We start from the raw sequence: 20,549 nt of genomic DNA, 5'->3' as shown, positions 1-20,549 counted from the left end.
GCACAAGAAAACAAGAAAATCGAGAAATGCCAAACTAAGTTAATCTGAAACGTTGAAGGATTCAAAATTGCATTGCGTAAACAATGGATTTGGGAAAGTAAACCTTGGTAAGGTATGATTCCATTATTTTTGTTTCTTCGTCAAGGCACCTAAAACTGCACCAACAAATTTCTTCATCAACTAACATTTTTTCTTCTTGAAGGAAAGAAAACAAACCAGAATTCAAGCCTAAACTAACAGAATCAAACAACTTGCCACCAAACTCAGAAATTAAATAATGGACAATCAGTAGGAAACATGGATGACAGAAAGTTCAGCTTAATGTATCACTGCTAAGTTTATTTTATTCATTGATATGAGTAAGATCCATCCCTTACGTAAGAAAAAAACACAGAAGGGGATAGAAGTCATAGAGACCACAGTTACAGTTATAGTCATAAAGATTTTAATCCTCGCTTAGGCAAATTAAAGAGAAAAAGCCGAAAAGAAAAACAAAATTTTATGGGTTATCATTCTCATCAAAAACCACTGCCAAACCAGTCACGATCTTCACGCCAGAAAGCGAACCTTTGGGCTTCAGTTCCGGGGGCTTCCATTCGATCACAGTGGCGTTTTCTTTGCCGGAAGTTTCTATTTCAGCAGTGACTAACTTTTCTTTCAGAAGCTGTTGTTCTTCCTTCTTCTGGTCTTTGAAGGAAGTGGTTCGGGTGTAAGGGGAGAGCCACTTGGCTTTCACATATTCAGCTCTTCTCCATGGCGGCACATGCATTCCCTTCTTCTTCAGACTATGCTTCGCTGCCTCCGACACGATGGCCACGATGCTCTGCAACCGATCGCATGTGCCAACGAATATGTAAGGAAGGTTCTGCAGAATAGTCTTGTAGGCCTTGGTGGATCGAGCAATCTCGAATTCTGACCTAAAGTCAATGTCAATTAGAACCCTATCTTTCCCCATTGTCACATCTATGTATTCATATTCCCCTGCACCAAATCATATACATCAATCAAATTAAATCCCCAAGCATAACAAAAATTTATTTTGATCTCAATCCCCGCACAATTGAACTCTAATAATCTAAATTTATGGATTCCAGAAATAGAAAAAGAAAGTACCGGCGGGATAAGAGGGAGATTTTTCCCAGCGAGATTTGCAAATTGACACATCGTATCCGAGGGCTAACAATCCGTCAGTCACAATTTTTCTGCAGAAAGTGTCCTTGCGCTTGCAGATCTTATTCTTCTCAACTATCTTCGCACTGTCCGCCAGCAAATCCCTCTCGTGCACGCTCGCGCACGCTACCAAACCCTGTCCAAAACAGAAAAAAAATGCCGTTTCATAATCATTATTCTCTTCTCAGAATGCCTGATTTTCAAACACAACCCGCTCCACCCACAATTTACCTTGAGAGTTTCGCACGCCTCGCTGGAAGAGTAATTGGAGTCGCCAGAACCGCCCAGCGAGTTTGATTCTTCGTCAGAGCTATCGTCGTAGTTCCTATTGAAGCAGTTACAGCGGTTGCGGTGTGAGACGGAGTGCTTCTCGTGACTCTCCTCTATGAAATTCTGCACCATTTTCGCCAAACAAGCCGAGCTCGGCTCAAACTCACTGGAGCCGTTCTGCGGTTCCTCGCCACCGGAGATCTTTTCCGGCGCCGAATTTCTCAGAACGCCGGAGAATTGACGCTCAAGGAGCCGCTTCAGGCGCGACTTCACAACCGGCTTGGCCAGCTCAAGCCGAGTCCCTTCGGAAGGGACCTGAGAATCGATTGGTTGAATTTTCATCGGAAAAGGCATCGCGAATCTCACGCTCTCTCACTTGTTCGTCTTTTCCATTTCCGATTCCTGAGCTCAATTTTTGATCGGAGTCAGAGAACGCAGAACTCAGAACTCAGAACTAAGAAGACAAAACTGTGTAAAAAGTAATGAACCCTCTGCGAAATCAGCTTTCTCGATTCTCCGCCTTCGGTTTTAAAATTCGGAGACGAAGAAAGTCAGAAAAAGGAAAAAAAAGTAAAAAAAAAAAAATGTTCTGCCAAAACTGTAGACGCTGAAATCAGAACAAGTCTCTTCGATTTTCTCCCCTCTCCCCCCTCCTATTATTGTTATTATTATTATATAGTGATAATAATCTGCCTCGGGCTTACGAGAAGAAGCATGGAATAACTTGAAAACTATGCTAAGTAAAGTCGCTTTTGCTTAGGGTTTGTAATTGTATTTGTGCTAGTACCAGATACGGTTAGAGTTTCCACACAGGCAGCGGTAGGACAATGTCAATCGGATCCCACGATGATCAGCGAGCGCCGGAGCATCCGCATTTTTACGGCGGTTGAATTTTGCGAGTGGTGCGTGGGCGGGGATGAGGTTAGGTTTGACGAAAGGATGTGTGTGGTTGCGTGAAGTTATAGGTTTCGTGCAGGAGACGGCGAGAGGAGAGGATAAAGAGGGGGAGAAGAAGGCAGAAGAGAGTATTTAAAGGGAAGTTGGCCAAAATAGTGATGAGCTGGGAGGGAAGTGCCACGTGCAATCCTACGTGGCGAAATGCGATAAGTGTCATGGCGGAGTGCGCTGCGTGAAGCCTCACGACTCTGGCATGGCCATGCTGCAAATTCAAAACCCTTTTCATTTATGATATTACTTAATACTCTTCTCATTTACATTCAATGATCTTGAGCAGTGTTTGGTATGTGGACCATAAATATGTTTAGTTCCACTTTTTTTTCAACATCAACAACATCTATATACCTATAATTAAAACCTTCCTCTCTTATCCATCTTCATTTCTTTCTCTTTCTCATCCACAAAAACCAACTACACACCCAATTTAAAATCATTGTTAGGAACGTTAGCTTCTTAAAAATCATTTTTAAACTACTCACACTTCATAACACTCTCAGCTCTAGATTTTTTACAAACTTTAAAGAATCTTTAACCCAATATTCCCTTTTATTTATTGAGATTAAAAACTAATTACTCGAGTGTCACTTTTACCAAAATATCCTATTTTATTTCTTAATTTTGAAAATGCAGTATTAAGTATCTACCCTCTTTTCAAATATAACAAGAAGATTTTATTTATCGTAATTAAGACAAATAATTACCATCGTTTAATTGTGTATCCATTTAATTTAGAACAAAACTTTTTTTAATTGAGAATTTATATCAACGATGGTAACTATTCAGCAGCTTAATTTATAATTTTTTACATTCAACCATATTTAAATTTAACCGTTAATTTTCTCTATTATTTCACAGTTATATTATCACTAAGTTGCATACATCACATACATATTTAAATAAAATAGAGTTTAAACATGAATGAAATTTAATTATCACTTTTCAAATTTACCTCACACACATTATACAAAATAGTCCTAATACAAAATACCTCTAATATTTAGCTTAATGTCAGTTTTAATGACAATTTTTAATTTCAAATATCACTAGATTTCAATATAGCAAGAAAAATTATAATTGACTAACTGAGATTTGTCAACTTAAATGTTAATAATTATTTTTCTTAATTAACATCACATATTTCTTTATATATATATATATAAAATATGAAAGTTATATGAAAGTTAATGATCGAGTAATTGTTTTCATACACCTACTTCTACTTCTGAACATATTTTTAGTCGTTTTCATGTTTGGGTACACGTGTAACGAAGCTTTAATAAAAACTCTCATTTCCCAACATTTCAGAAAAATCTTGAAGACGTCATAAGAACTTTAATATCAAAATTTTGCGCATTCAATTACATTTTAATAAATTTAAGGGGCATCTTCATGTTCATAAACCTCCCTACTACTATCAATAAATGTTGAAAAGAAATATAAACTAACTCCGACACTGTTGAATTTGATTAATCCTTAATACGGGTTTACTTTGATAACTCGATCCTGATTATTACCGTGTTATAGGAATTGCAAAGCAATGTAGAAAAAGGACAAAAAAAAAAACTAGAGAAAATTGAGAATAACAATGACGGAGTTTACTATTTAATTACCAGATATAATCACAATAAATAAAGAGTAAAAGAAAGAGACTAAACCACCCTTAACCTTGATTAGTCTAGCATAAATGATAACTTTAGAATTAGTGTTGTTTTTGAACATATTTATGAAAAAGTTGAGAATGTTAAATGCAAAAAAGAAAAAATGAGTAAACTCCAAAAGTTTAGAGGGCTATTTTGGAAGAGTGCAGTTACATTTTTTAAGGAAAAAAAATTAGAGGGAAGAATGTGGTCCTTCTTTGAACACGACGTTGACATGTCCTTCCAAATGACGCCACGAATCACATTCTAGTTTTAAGCCGTTGGATTGCTTGTTGCGAAAGGAAAATCACGCATAATTAATTAGTGAAAAAGCTTAATTGAATTATTTAGAAGGGTTGTGGTAAAATAGAAAAGTAGAAGGGTTTTTTTGTTGAGTAATTAAAATGCATGTTTTTGTATTAAATAGTGAAAAGAAGAGGCAGAGATGGGTTATAATTAGTTAATAGTAAGTAAAAGGGGTTTTTTATGGGTAGAGGAGGAGGTAATAAATGGTGGTCCCTGAATGAAGAAAAAGGAAAGATGATGGTCCATGCAATGGTGTGGACCTCATACTGATGCTGATCATGTCGGGAAGGAACCCAACTGCTACCTGCTAACATGGTTCTGTTGTGGCCCATGAATATACTTCCCAATGCCCTACTTTATCTTATGCCTCGTGCCACATCCTCCCATGCCCCATCCATCCATCCATCATTTTCTAAATTACTCTTTTAACCCAATTTATCAAAATTATTCCTACTGTAACAACTAATAATAACTTCAAAATTTATTATCTCATCACATTAGTTTATTTTAGATTTTTATTTTCATAGAAAATATTAACTATTCATATGCTTACAAATGATTTGGTTGGGATGTAAGAGACATATATACACCTTCTATATAAATCATATATATAAATGAGATTCTCTATTATAATTATTGTTTTTAGTGTATGTAAATTTATTTCTATTAATATTTTATTTTATTGATTTATTAATTTCAATAGTTAATTTCAATAGTTTTTTAATTTTAAAATTTTATATTATTAATATAAGTGTACAAATAATATTATTATTTATTTAAATTTTAATATTAAATATAAATATATAAAAATGATAAAAATAAAAATGCAGATACACAAAAATATTTGTGTCTTTATTTTCGCTATTAAAATATAAAGTGACTGAGTGTAACATAAAAAATATAAATTGTACTGGTAGGGTCCGTACGACTGATACCATGACTTGGCAAGCCGATCGACGCCATAAAGACCATTACGTTTAAACAGAATTAATGAGGCTAATCAGCAAGCAAACACTAGGTAATACATTCTTAAGCATGACCCAATTCCCTAATCCAACCAAATAACAAAGGACCCATAAAAATAATATAAATAGCACAGATTCCAAGAATCACATATGTCATACATAGTGCTAAGGATACCAAGTGCCGAATACTGAATTCTGACTTGAGTGTCGTAGTGCCTTTTGTAAGTACCTTCCGAGCCTGGACTTTGCAGAGACCGAGAGATAGAGCTGCTAAAGGAGGGAGAGGAGCCCATTATGGGAGGAAGGAGTGAAGACTCGACCGACCGACCGAGGAGTATTCAAATCTATTCCAATCATTATCTTGGTTCCAAATCCATTCGAGAACAATTGGCGCCCACCATGAGACCAGAGAATTAGTGTGAAGAAAGTAGATGGTATCAACCTGAAGCATGACAAGCGAGAGGATGTCCAAATCTGAGCAAATGACACTTTTGATGTCTTTGCAAAAAGAGATGGCTGAGATGAAGAGAAGGAACGAGGAGATAAAGCGGAAGAATGAGGATGAGATTCTAGCTTTCTGAAAGGAGAAAAGAGAGATGAAAAGGAAGTTCGTGGAGCTGCTAGACCGACCAATCTTGTTGGGAGGTCCTTCACCACCCCCCACCCGCCCCAAGATTGTTGAGGAACCGAAAGACAAGATCCACACCCAAGAGGTCGACGACGAGTCTTATCCGAACAAGTCAGTCCCTACGACCGGTACTATGGACTCGACCCGCCGACATTCGTTCCCCAAATCCATAATTGGAGTGTCGTTACTAGATAAGTGGAAAGACTTTAATAGGGACTGTTATGATGACACGACCGACCCTGACGAGCACATGGACGTGTACACTACGCACATGAGCTTGTACACTTCGAATGACGCAATCCTATGCTGAGTATTCCCCACATCACTGAAAGAAGGAGCTTTGAGTTGGTTTACGAAGCTCCCTCCAAACTCCATCGACTGCTTTGAGACACTGATGTCCAAGTTTGAGAATATAGTGTCCAGGTTTGAGACACTGGTGTCGAAGTTTGAGACACAGTTTGCTATCAACTGACCACATCATTTGACCTCCATCGCCCTAGTCAGCATTCACCAGGAGAAGGGGGAATCATTGAGGAAGTTCGTGGACGGGTTTGGGAAAGTGGCCATGAACATCTAGAACCTAAGCTCGGATGTAACAATGCATCACATGTTCACGGTCTTACGACCGGGACCTTTTGCCAACAGCTTGTGCATGCAACGCAAGCTTAGACGAGCTTAGGCGAAGGGTTGTTAAGTTCATGCAGCTAGAAGAACTGAGAGAATTCATAAATCAGGCTCGGGCGGAAGCAAGTGGAGATAAGGGGAAGGAGTGCCAAAACTGACAAGTTGTTGGTCTAGGGGATAAACGCAGAGACAACCGGAGGCACCGGTTCACAAGATACACCCCCTTAAACGCCGACAGGGGAAATATTCTGGATGAGGTCTTGAGCGCCGAGTTGATTCCACCGCCTAGGAAGGCTGCCAGCCCTGAGAACATCAACCGAGCTCAAGGGTGTGGGTACCACAGAAACAGTGGACACACTACTGAGGAGTGTCAGACACCGAAGGATAAGATTAAGGAACTTATCCAAGTCCGATATCTTTGTTAGTTTATACAAAGGGGTCGAGTTGCGAAGCGGTCCCCACACAGGGAAGAGTCGACGAGACGGAGGGACTACACCGCTCCAAGAACGTAAGATGACTGCCGACCCAAGCGTCGACCGAGAAGGGAGGGCCTCACAAGAAGGGATGAAAGAATGGGCGATCAAGAGGTCATCAACACAATTGTTGGAGGAATCATTGGGGGGAGGTAACTCCAACAGCATCATTAAGATTCACCTCAGGACGGTGCATTAGGTGAATGCGATTTCGTTCCGACCGAGGATGTCACCCATCACCTTCACCGACGAAGATTTCAAGCGTGTCGACCCTTCACAAGACGAGCCCATGGTGATATCGGTCGACATTAATAAGTTTACCATCATGAAAACGCTGGTGGACCATGGAAGTTCAGTGGACATCCTCTACTAGAAGACGTTCGAGCAGATGAGGATAGCCAAAGAGGAGATGAAGTCGTATGACGATCACGTGGTCGAATTTTCGGGTGAAAGAGTGGGCACTCAAGGGTATATCGAGCTCTATACCACCTTCGACGAGGGAGAGGCGAGAAAAACAATTAAAATGAGACCTCGTAATTAACGCCAACACCTCCTACAACATCTTGTTGGGACAACCGTCCATCAATAGATTGAGGGCGATCGTTTCCACATCTCATCTGACAATGAAGTTTCCGTCGGCGTCGGAAAACATTCTCACGTTGCACATAGATCAGAAATTGACACGAGAATGTTACGTAGAAAGCCTAAGGGTGAAGCCTACATGACAGGATGAATGTCACGACCCATCCCCCAAACGTAAATCCTCTCAAGAACGAGGATCCCCTCGAAGAAAAACTCAACCAGTGCGCAGAGAGAAAACGGTCGCCTTAGTCGACCTGAATCCCCGAACAGTCGAGCCAAGGCTTAAGGCTAAAGAAGAATTGCGTCAAGTTTTCCTCCTTGATAAGGAACACAATACTTGTGTAGGCACGACCATAGCAACAATCGAGGCTGAGTTGATACATCAAGCGTTGAAGAAAAATGCCGATCTCTTCGCTTGGACAACGTCTGACATGACGGGGGTGAGTCCAGATATCATCACTCACAAGCTCTCAGTGCGCAAAAGAAACACAAGCTTGGCGAGGAGAAAATGATAATAGCTAAGGAAGAGGCCGAGAAGCTTCTATCGGCCGAATTCATACGAGAGACCCGATACACCACTTAGATGGTCACCAAGGCTAATGACAAGTGAAGGATGTGTATAAATTACATGAATCTTAACAAGGCGTGTCCAAAAGACTCATATCCTCTCCCTAAAATAGACTGGCTGGTAGATGGTGCGATCGACCATAAAATCCTTAGTTTCCTTGATGCATACTCTGGCTACAACCAGATCAACATGCATCCGAGGGATATATAAGGAGAAAACCGCATTCATGACAGACAACGCAAATTATTACTACGAGGTAATGTCGTTCGAATTAAAGAATGTTGGAGCAACCTACCAACGACTCATGGACAAAGTCTTCAGAGGACTGATCGGTCGGAATGTAGAGGTTTACGTGGACCACATAGTAGTGAAGTTGGACTCATGTGACTAGCACATCAAGGACTTGGAGGAAGTCTTTGAGGATTTACGGCGAATGAATAAGAGGCTCAATTCAGAGAAATGCGCATTCGATTTTCAGGGCGGCAAGTTTATGGGTTTCATGCTAACCTACCGGGAAATTGAAGCCAAATTGCGAAGCCCTCAGAACGTGAAGGAGGTGCAACAGCTTATAGGGTAGTTAGCAAAATTCAGCTGAGATGAGAAATGTGAAGAAATCTTCCAACAGTTGAATGAGTTCTTATCCTCACTGGCAGTAATTCAGAAGTCGAGACTCGATCAACTAACAATTGTCTACTTATCGATCTTGGAGGAGACCGTCAGTGCAGTGCTTGTGCAAGAGGCGGAGAAGAAATAACGCCCTATGTATTTTTTAAGTCGGACGCTCCACGCGGTTGAGACAAGATATCAAATGATAGAAAAGGTAGCATTTGTCTTGGTCCTGACAGTCAGGCGGATGGCAGATGCGACCATACTTTCAAAAGCAAAATATCATGGTAAGGACGGACTACCCAATTATCAAAATTTTGTCTAAGCCAGACCTGCGGGACGCATGATAGGGTAGTCGGTATAGCTCTCAGAAGTCGACATCCGATACGAGCTGAGAAGGGCAATCAAGTCCTAGTGCCTAGCCGATTTCTCGACCTAGTTAACCCCTCAATACGACCTTTCGGCAGGATGAACTATGTATGTCGACGGGTTGTATAATAAAATGGCATGCAGAATGGGGTTCGTCCTCGAAGGACCGGGCGACCTCCTTTTGGAGCAGGCATTCCAGTTCAGATTCAAGACCATCAATAACCAGGTCGAAAATGAGGCCATCTTAGCATCTTAGCCAGGCTAAACCTGGCTTACGACATGGGAGCTCGCGAGGTAATCTGCAAAAGTGACTCCCAGTTGGTGGTCGGTCAGATCAAGGAAGAGATCGAGGTGAAAGAACCTTTGTTGCAGAGCTACTACCACCTGTGAAGCTCGGATACAGCCAAAACCGAGCCGTTTGTGCTTCCGATACGCCGCCAACGCGGATACACGGCGAGTGCGTGCACGACGCGGTGTCACACGCAACTGTATGGGCCAGATACGACCTTCTTCCAGGACACGTCGGAGGAGACGCGGTCCACTCCTTGGACACGCCGGTCCACTCTTCAAACCCTTATTTCACAGAAAATCTTAACTAAAATCTCAAATAAAATCATAAAATCTTAAAAAATCATTTAAATAAAAAATATATACAAATCTTAGAAAACCCACAAATAAAAAAGGAAATTAAGAAAAAATAAAATATTTTTTTCCTTAAAAAAATTTATAATTTAAAAAATAAACTCTATAAATATGAATTAGAACGAGTAAAAGAGTATTGGTGAGCATTCCAGAAGAAGAAAGGAAGAAGAAGAAAAAAAGAAAAGGAAGAAAAAAGAGAACATATGGAGAGAGGTAAGTAACTATCCAAAGTTTTAATATTATAATATCACTTTCATATTGCCCAATTGTCCATTCAATAAATCTCTTCGGGTTCCAATGTTAAAATTCTTAAATTTTTTTTCTTTGCCATTAAAATGCATACCTACCATTGCTAGCTTATCTCTTGATGAACCATAATTAGAAATTGTATTTTTTAATGAAGATGAATAAATGTAAAAGTTAAACATTATGGTTTATATAAATACATCTTTTTTTATACCATTTTTATAAATGTTTTTCTTGATTTTTTTCATATAAAAAATATATTACTACATTTTAATTTATACATAGCCGTGTCCCGTGTCCTATAATTTTCAATTTAGCCGTATTTTCGTGTCCGTGCCCGTGTTGTATCCATACCCGTATTCGTGTCTGGGCTTCATAGACTACCACACGATCTCCAACCTCATTGCCCGATTCACAAAGGTAACGGTAGAGCACATCGTCGGGAGGACAACATGAGAGCTAACGCATTGTCTCGGCTCGCTACGACAAAGAAGAAGAGCCACCATAGATTTGTAGTGCAAATCTGCCTAAAACGACCCAGTGTGGGAGAGGCCGAGTTCTTGGTCGTAACCGAGGTCGAAACCTGGATGACTCCAATCATTCAATATCAGAGTTCGACACGTGCATCCCATAAGAGAAAAAGACGATGAGATAGCAGCGCGCGAGGTACACCATGATCGGTTAGGACCCTATCGAAGAGGATACTCCAGGTCGCTATTGAAGTGCATCACTAAGAGCGGGCATAATATGTCCTCCGAAAAATCCACGCGGGAGCGTGTGGAAATCACTCGGACGAGAAAACGATGATTGCCAAGGTGCTTAGAGTTGGATACTACTGGTTGACCGTTCAGAGCGACTGTGCAGACTATGTGAAGAAATGCACCAAGTGCTAGAAGTTCGGTCCCTTGTCCTATCTTAAGCCCAAAACACTTTATAGTATGGTATCGCCATGACCATTCGCCATCTAGGAAATAGACATTATTGGTCCCTTCACCCTAGGCAATGGGCAAACCAAATTCCTCTTGTCGGGGTAGATTACTTCACCAAATGAATTGAAGTCGAACCCCTGTTATATATCTCGACCAAGAATGTCTAGAACTTCGTATGGAGAAGCATTGTGTGTTGGTTCAGAGTTCCGCACACCATTATAATCGATAATGGTCGACAATTCATTGATCGAGAACTCAAATACTTTTACGAAGACCTCGATATAAAATGAGTAAGAAGCTCAGTCAAGCACCCTCAAACCAACGGACAGGCCGAGGCAGTAAACAAGGTCATCCATAACGAGTTAAGTGTTTTAGGCATACCGCTGCACGACCTAAACATTAACTCAGGAAAACACCTTACAGCCTAACTTACGACACTGAGACCATGATTCCAGTCGAAGTGGGGGAACCTTCCCTCAGAAGGCAACTCTTTGATTTGTCCCTAAATCAAGAGAGTTTGTCGGTCGAACTTGACCTTCTAAATGAGCTTCGAGATAAAAGCAAGATTGACGAGACTGCATGCAAGCTCCGAGCGGCCAGATGGTACAACATGAAGGTCCGACCGAGAAGCTTTCAGAAGGGTGATCTCGTCTGAAGAATGCGAAGCGAAGTTAGAAAGTTGGACAACAAGTTCTCGTCCAACTAGGAAGGCCCCTTTCGGGTTCGAGAGTTAGCAGTTGGGGGACATACCACCTAGATTGGTTATCGGGAAAAGTTGTACTGAGGACGTGAAATGCTACGCACCTCAAGTTTTATTACAATTAAAGCTAATAAAATTATGCACTCTTTTCTCACTCGACTGTTTGCTCCCTAAGGAGGGTTTTCGGTCAAGAAGGTTTTAATGAGACAATTTTCTTCAATCATGTGTAGTAGGATATAAATCCACACATTTTACAAGACTCAGTTCGGTCAAGGATGTAACCTTAATCAGTATACCCTAAACCTACAAAACTCGGTTAAGTCAAGGATGTCACCTTAATCAGTATACCCTGTCGATATCTACAAGACTCAGTTCAGTCAAGGAAGTAACCATAATCGATATACCCTGCCGACACCTAAAGACTTGGTTCAGTCATGGAAGCAACCTTAACCGGTATATCCTAATGACATCTGAAAAATAGTCTGGCCAATGAAGTAACCCTAACCAGTATACCCTACCGACATCTAAAGACTTGGTTTGATCAAAGAAGCAACCTTAATCGATATACCCTGCCGACAACTGAAAAATAGTCTGGCCAAGGAAGTAACCTTAACTGGTATTACCCTGTCGAGACTGTAAAGACTTGGTTCAAACAACCACTACCAACCTCATCGGTCATACCGACTACGCCAAAACCCTAAACTTGAGTACAATAGTTCCTACGTCAACCGATTAGTTATTAAAGTTTTACTCTATGACTTGTGCATTTTGACAAATAGATATAAAAGAAGAACGATTGATTCATTGATAGAGAAAAAAAGGAGGAGGCCATACCCCGACTTTGGAGAAACAAAAAGGCAGCCACATCCCGACTCTAAGGGGAAAAAAAAGAAAACTAAACCTAATGGTGTTCGTCTTCGTCTTCATCTTCATAAGCAGCCCTCGATGTCGATGCCCAAAGCTCATCCAACTCAAGAAGGTCACTAACCGATCCTCGTATACGTCCTTCTCGACGTCAAAGTCACCTGCGGCAGGGGGATCCCCATACAAAAGGTGGGTCTGCTAGACGACCTGTTTAAAGGTCTTGCTTAGCATGACAATGATGTTCTTCTCCTGAGTGAAGAGCTTGTCCTCCAGGGAAACCTTGTTGTCTTACACGGTCGAGTTGTCTACCTTAAGCTCTTCCATGGTCTTCTCCAACTCGGTCATCCTCTTCTTCTCGACCATCCTTTTTTCTCGGCCTCCCACAAGGCCATCAACTCGGCGTACCGAGCGTTGGTCAGCTTCAACCCGAACCGCCCTCGACTCATTGGCTGATACTTGATCCAGTGCTGACTTCATAGAAGAGGTTGTCATGGACAGCTCGTGCTCGAGCCGAGATATCTCTTCAAACTTGCTGTTGCGGGATTCAACAGCCAATCGCGCCAGTACCACCCCTTCGCAATGCAACTCTATCAATGTCGAGAGGAGCTCTTCTTCTGGAACTGAGGAGAGAAGATTCTTCTCGTTACGTGTCTGACTAATCCAAACACCCATTGAAAACTTGGAATTTGCACCAAGTAAAGTTAGGGGTTGGTTGGCATCAGTCTCGGGGGAGGAGGCCCTGACCGGCGATGGGGTCTCGAGGTGATTGGGAGGAGGCAAAGGTTCTCGTGGAGTGCCGCTCAACGATCGAGTGGTAGTGGCAATGTCCTTCCTTTTTCTCTTCTTTTCTTTGGGGGCAATGGAGGGCCCGACCCTGAAGTGGACGGGTTGCCTGCAACAACCGTCTCCAAACTTTCGATGCCCATGCCGACCAACTTCTTGCGAAAAGCGGTCAAGATGTCAATCGCTTGGGGAGCTTCCTTCGACATGATTTCTGCAACAAAGGAAACGTGTTAACCAACAACGTACCGAACGAGTGTTAAAGAAATAAAGAATACAAGCATACCCTGAAAATCAGTCCACCTCTGGGACGACTTATATACCGACAGGTTCTTGCGGGTGGGAAGCCTCCTCAACAGGCAATCAAACAAGTCACAAACCTCCCGTTCCTCGACACTAGCAACTGAACGAGGCTACTGCTTGAAACGGGTTAGGGCTTTGGTCTAATACAAAGGAAACTTGGACCGATCGAGCTCGTAAAAAAAGAGCTCCCTATCCTCTGGCTTGATGGAAATTTTAAAGAATTTTCCCTTGAAGTTTTTGTAAGAAGTTGTGAAGGGGGCAAAGAGAATACTACCCGGTCAGCTGATAGGGATAACCAGCTAACCGGGTCGGATGGGTGCGATGTGTAATAGTGCATGAAGGTGGAAGGAGTAGGGCGGAGACAAAGCAAGTCACACATGAGCCGAAAGGCTTGAAGAGAGACCCATGTGTTGGGATGGAGTTGCGAAGGGGCAACGTTGAGTGTCTGAAGGACATCCATCGTGAAGTCATCGAAGGGCAGGGCGACATGGAGATCGAAAATTAGACAAGAATATACAAAGAAAAATGGACCATTAGGGGACGATCGACCCATACAAAAGGTTTCAGTCGGACGATAGAAATCAAGGGTCAAGATGTTGTAAGAAGCATCCGACTTTAACAAATGGTATTTATCCATGAAAGTGTGGAAGAAGAGTTCTGGTAGACAGAGATAAACTCGATATCAACCCAGTAAAATCCCGAACAATGGGATGACTCTTAAGGAGAAGTCGACCGATCGGACGCAACGTCTGGGTCGTCAGCCCTTACAGAATCTTCCAAGGGTGGCAACGTTTGAATTGCCCCAACCGACAAGGGCTCGGTCGCGGAGGAAGCAGAAGAAGAAGAGGAAGACGAAGATGAAGAAGAAGAAGAGGAGGAAGAGGAAGACATGACTAACCTTTCGGGATGTAGGGTAAACAACGCGCCAGCACGATTGAGTTTTAGATGTCGGAGCAAGCAAAGCAATAACTCAGTATTGTAGGGAACAACTATTTATAGCCCTTGTAGAGGTCGGAAGACGAAGCATCACAACAGTCTCTACTGTTAGATCTCCCAAGATTCAACAGTCCACGACAAATGATGTCCCAAAACCCCTCATTAATGCACGTCATGTCATGCGTTCGACGCCGCTAATGTGGCGTCCAACCTCGTGAAGCCCAACTGTCATAACAGTCTCAAACAAAGACTCTTCAGATTAAACATTTTCGAGCCTGAGGGGGAAAGTGTGGTAGGGTTTGTACGATCGATACCATGACTCGGCAAGCCGACCGACACCATAAAGACCATTACGCCTAAGCATGATTAATGAGGCTAATTAGCGAGCAAACACTAGGTAATGCATTGCTAAGCATTACCCAATTCCCCAATCCGGCCAATAAAAAAGGGTCCATAAAAATAGTATAAATAGCACAGATTCCAAGAATTAGGTACGTCATACACAATGCTCAGGAAACCGAGTGCAAAATACTGAATTCTGACTTGAGTGTCAGAGTGCCTTTACAAGTACCATTCGAGCCTGGACTTCACGGAGACCGAGAGGCAGAGCAACTAAAGGAGGGAGAGGACCCCACTCTGGGAGGAAGGAGTGAAGACTCGACCAACAGACTGAGGAGTATTCAAATATATTTAAATCGTTTTCTTGGTTCCAAATCCGTTCGAGAACATAAATGATAAAAATAAAATATGTTGATACACGAAACGAGGATTATTGGTCTACTTATACTAGAACAAATTTCATACCTGACCCCACATGCGACGTAAAGAGTATGGTTGACCAATTACAACCCGTTTGCATAATGAAGTGGGTCAACCAATTCAGAACAAGCCAAAAAAATATTCTTATTGTCGCAATAAAGGTCACTATAGAGGAAATTGTTTATTTAGACAATAGAATCATCCTTTATAATGTTGTTTTCATAAGATATTTTAATATCATCTTCTTTTAATGACTTATATTCAATAATTTAATTTATTTATAAATACATGTATATTATTACTTTTATATATTATATAATCTATATAATCTATACTTTCAATAACATTCATATTATATAATCTACAATTTTACACATAAACCATATCCCATTTATTTATAATTGTATCAACCTTAGAATGTAATTCACAAACATAATTTAATTTTTTTTAAACAACAATTTTTTTAAACTTTAACAATATTTAAAAAATAGTCAATATTTTTAATTTATCACCTAACTTATTTTTAACCCAATTTATTTAAAATTATTGTGAAAATAAAATTCATTTTAATTCTTCAACTTGATATATAATTTTCTTAAATAAAATATTTTTTTTATATTATTTATAAAATAAAAAATTTCAAAACATTATTATTGAGTTTATGTAATTTTAAACAATTTATAAATTATTATTGTATACACATTTTTATTTTAAAAATTATTAATTATCATTCGTGGAAGAAAAAAAATTCAACTGAAGTTGCTAACCGAGTTGACAATTTCCGAAATTGTCAACCTAGTGTACAATTTCTTTACATTTTATTTCAACTGAAATTGCCAATAAAATTGACAACTTCAATTTAAATAAAATACACTAAAGTTATCAACCCATCATACAATCTTTTTACATTTTATTTGAATTGAAGTTGTCAATCTAGTTGATGACTTTAATTAAAAAAATAAAATAAAATAAGTAAATAGATTAATGAGTTTAATTATTGACAACTTTAACCAAAAAAATATTACTTTTATAATTTTTTCTGAATTTATCTATTTGTGTAATTTTCTTAGTGAACTACACCATTTGTGTGTCAATTTTCCAAGAATATAAATAACCTTTTTTTAATGATTTTACTTTTTAGAACAAATATGGCTTATGGTTGAAATCAACCGAGCCCAGTCATTACTCTCTATATAAATAAATTCAAATAAAGAACAAACAATGCCAGTTATTCAAAGACAGTAGGGATCATTCGTGAATTCAGAGTTAAAATGCAATGGAAAAAAACAAAAATATGCAGAGAAGAAATAAAAACCTTGGGAGGAGGAAGCATATCCCATGTTAGAGTAAAACTTTTCTGCAATCATAAATCTCAATGCATGTTTGTTCTCCTTCCATTTGATCAGCTACATACACCTTCACCTTTCATCTTATCCTCTTGATGTCTATTTCATACAAATATATATACCAGTTTGGTAGGGTCCAAATGCTAAAGCAGTTTATCATCCATAACATTATGGGAAATGAAAGTTCACAAAATTCACATTCTCGAACAACCTACATACAACTGAACAAGATGTTGCATAATGCTAAATCCAACCTGCACCGTAATGACTCAAGGTATAAACTCATTATCCGTGTCTTAATGAATGGACCAGGTTGGCAATCATTTCTTCAAGATACAGAAACTGACGTGTTCCATGTAAACTTTCCCAGGTTTAAACTTTATATTACATTGCATCTGAATTATGTAATACAAGCTACGTCGGATAGTTAGCACCTCAAAATGCATCAGCTAACCATAGCCCACAGATTTAGCATCTTCGTTACGTGCTCTGCAGTAATGAAATGGTTACCTCCACCTATTTGCCTAGATAGAATAATGAGGAAGTATTAAGAGAAACAGATATCCACTTCCTCAGTCACTCTATGTCCGTCTCATCATGTTTCAAAGTATTATGAGCTGCTCTATCACCAATCATAATCTTTGCCAATTCTTGAATTGCATAGGATGCCGAACGTGGCATAATAATTATGATTACGTTGAGGTAATAAGATAATTCTGATGCCGAACGAGGCATAAATAAGTGAATAATTCTGATGCCGAACGAGGCATAAATAAGTGAATAATTCTGATGCCGAACGTGGCATAAAAAAGTCTGATTACGTTAAGGTAATAATTCAGATGCCGAACGAGGCATAAGATTGAGTAAATAATTCGGATGCCGAACGTGGCATAATAATTATGATTACGTTGAGGTAATAATATAATTCTGATGCCGAACGAGGCATAAATAAGTGAATAATTCTGATGCCGAACGAGGCATAAATAAGTGAATAATTCTGATGCCGAACGTGGCATAAAAAAGTCTGATTACGTTAAGGTAATAATTTAGATGCCGAACGAGGCATAAGATTGAGTAAATAATTCGGATGCCGAACGTGGCATAATAATTATGATTACGTTGAGGTAATAATATAATTCTGATGCCGAACGAGGCATAAATAAGTGAATAATTCTGATGCCGAACGTGGCATAAAAAAGTCTGATTACGTTAAGGTAATAATTCAGATGCCGAACGAGGCATAAGATTGAGTAAATAATTCGGATGCCGAACGTGGCATAATAATTATGATTACGTTGAGGTAATAATATAATTCCGATGCCGAACGAGGCATAAATAAGTGAATAATTCTGATGCCGAACGAGGCATAAATAAGTGAATAATTCTGATGCCGAACGTGGCATAAAAAAGTCTGATTACGTTAAGGTAATAATTCAGATGCCGAACGAGGCATAAGATTGAGTAAATAATTCGGATGCCGAACGTGGCATAATAATTCTGATTACGTTAAGGTAATAATTCAGATGTCGAACGAGGCATAAGATTGAGTAAATAATTCTGATGCCGAACGTGGCATAAATAATTCTGATTACGTTGAGGTAATAATTCAGATGCCGAACGAGGCATCAGATTGAGTAAATAATTCTGATGCCGAACGTGACATAAATAATTCTGATTACGTTGTAATAATTCAGATGCCGAACGAGGCATAAATCCGATAAATTCTGATGCCGAACGAGGCATAAATAATTATTATTACGTTAAAGTAATAATTCTGATGCCGAACGAGGCATAAAAAATTCTAACTACGTAAAAAGTAATAATTCTGATGCCGAACGAGGCATATATAAATCCGATAAATTCTGATGCCGAACGAGGCATAAATAATTATTATTACGTTAAAGTAATAATTCTGATGCCGAACGAGATATCAATTGAGTAAAGGACTAGGAGATTTGGATTTTAATTTAGTGTCTCGTTAAAACCTTCCCGGTCGTAAACCCTCCTTAGGGAAAAACCGACTGAGCGAGGAAAGAGTTCAACTGTAATAAAATTTGAGATGTGTGGCATTCCACGTTCTCGGTATTTCCTTCCCAGATAAATATTCTAAATAATAGGCTCCACCGGCTGCCGTATCAGCTATGCGGAAAGGTCCTTCCCAATTGTTGGAGAACTTGCCTCCTTCCTTCCGTGCGCTGCTCCGCATTCGCCATACTAAGTCGCCTTTGTGGAACAATCTTGGTTTAACTTTGGAGTTGTATCGTCTGGCCGCCCGAATTTTGCATGCTTCTTCTCTAATTCTACACTTGTCCCGGAGTTCGTTGATGAGATCGAGACCGACCGAGAGGCTTTCCTTGTTTAGATCAAGATCAAGGGTTTGCCGGCGGAGAGAGGGTTCGCCAATTTCGACGGGGATCATAGCTTCGGTGCCATACGTTAGGCTGTACGGCGTTTCTTGTGTAGTCGTCTGAGGAGTACAGCGATATGCCCATAATACTTCTAAGAGTTCTTCAGTCCAGTTGCCCTTTGCTGGGCCGAGACGTTTCTTCAGTTCGTTCAAAATAACTTTGTTTCCAGCTTCTGCCTGTCCGTTTGTTTGCGGATGTTCGACTGAACTAGCGATGTGTTTGATGTGGAGCTTCTCGTAAAATTCAGCTAACGTTCGGTCGGTGAATTGCCGACCGTTATCGGTGATGATGATTTGTGGAAGCCCGAAGCGGCAAACGATATTTTTCCATACGAAATTTTGAACATTGCGGGCGGTGATTGCAGTCAGGGGCTCGGCTTCGATCCACTTGGTGAAGTAATCAATTCCGACTAGTAAGAATTTACACTGGCCTTTACCGGGGGCGAAAGGACCAATGATGTCCATACCCCATTGGACGAACGGCCAAGGTGATAACATAAAATGGAGTTCCTCAGGCTTTTGATGGGACAAAGTGCCAAACTCTTGGCATTTAAGACATTTTTGTACGAAATTGGTGCAGTCACCTTGGACGGTCGGCCAGTAGTATCCAGCCCGGAATACTTTGGCAGCCATTGTCCGTGCGCCGGAGTGAGTTCCGCAAATTCCTTCGTGCAACTCTTGGATGACATAGGAAGCTTGGTCTGGTGTCAAACATTTAAGGAGTGGTTGGGTATAACCTCGGCGATAAAGGTCGTCGCCGATTAAGACAAAACGGGCGGCCTGCAGCTTCATGGTTTTTTCGCCGAGAGGACTACATGTGCCGTCGAGTAAATATTGCTTGATTGGGGTAATCCAAGTAGATTCCGTGTCGGTCGTCAGGCATTCCTGTAGGTCGATGCTTGGGCGTGCAAGCGTAACATGGATGACCGACCGATGCATTCCTTTACACTTCGTGGTTGCTAACCGGGACAAGGCGTCCGCGCGGGTATTGTGATCGCGTCGAACGTGCTGCATAGAAATTTCAGAAAAGGTGCTCATCGACTGTTTGACTAAGTGATAGTATCGCTGTAAAAAGCTTTCTCGGACTTCATATTCGTCGTTAAGCTGACCGATGACAAGCCGGGAATCACTTTTGCAAATTAACTTAGTGATTTCTAATTCTTGAGCGAGACGTAGACCGGCTAATATGGCTTCATATTCGGCCTGGTTGTTTGAAGCTTTGAAGTCGAATTTGAGGGCTTGCTCGATGACAATCTCGCCGGGGCCTTCCAAAACAACTCCAGCGCCGCACGACCTCTCGTTCGAGGAGCCATCAACATATAAGATCCATGATGAATGTTCGGTCTCGGCTGAAGAAGTAGTGAGTTCAGCTGCAAAGTCGGCGAGAGCTTGCGACTTGATCGCTCCGCGTGGTTGGTACTGAATATGGAATTCGGATAGTTCGATCGTCCAACCGATCATTCGTCCGGCTAAATCTGGTTT

The 20,549-nt window shown here is 40.5% G+C and overlaps 1 protein-coding gene across 2 annotated transcripts; it reads right to left on the bottom strand.

Moving 5' to 3' along the window:
- Positions 1–302: 302 nt before the first annotated feature.
- On the bottom strand, positions 303–2,443 carry LOC137829772 (uncharacterized). 2 transcript variants are annotated; one of them, XM_068636675.2, is made up of 4 exons: positions 2,228–2,443; positions 1,402–1,842; positions 1,114–1,306; positions 303–981 (listed from the first exon to the last, which is right to left on the bottom strand). In XM_068636675.2, the coding sequence occupies exons 2-4, from the start codon at positions 1,792–1,794 to the stop codon at positions 500–502; spliced, it is 1,068 nt and encodes a 355-aa protein (XP_068492776.1). In that variant the 5' UTR covers positions 1,795–1,842; positions 2,228–2,443; the 3' UTR covers positions 303–499. The 2 variants fall into 2 exon arrangements, with proteins under 2 accessions (XP_068492776.1, XP_068492775.1); XM_068636674.2 differs by having other exon boundaries at positions 1,402–1,960; positions 2,228–2,441.
- Positions 2,444–20,549: the final 18,106 nt, after the last annotated feature.

Source organism: Phaseolus vulgaris, chromosome 7 (assembly GCF_051622355.1).
Source record: "Phaseolus vulgaris cultivar YP4 chromosome 7, ASM5162235v1, whole genome shotgun sequence".
Lineage (NCBI taxonomy): Eukaryota > Viridiplantae > Streptophyta > Magnoliopsida > Fabales > Fabaceae > Phaseolus > Phaseolus vulgaris.
Note: the sequence above shows the minus strand (reverse complement) of the source record. Positions and strands in the feature narration are given on the sequence as shown.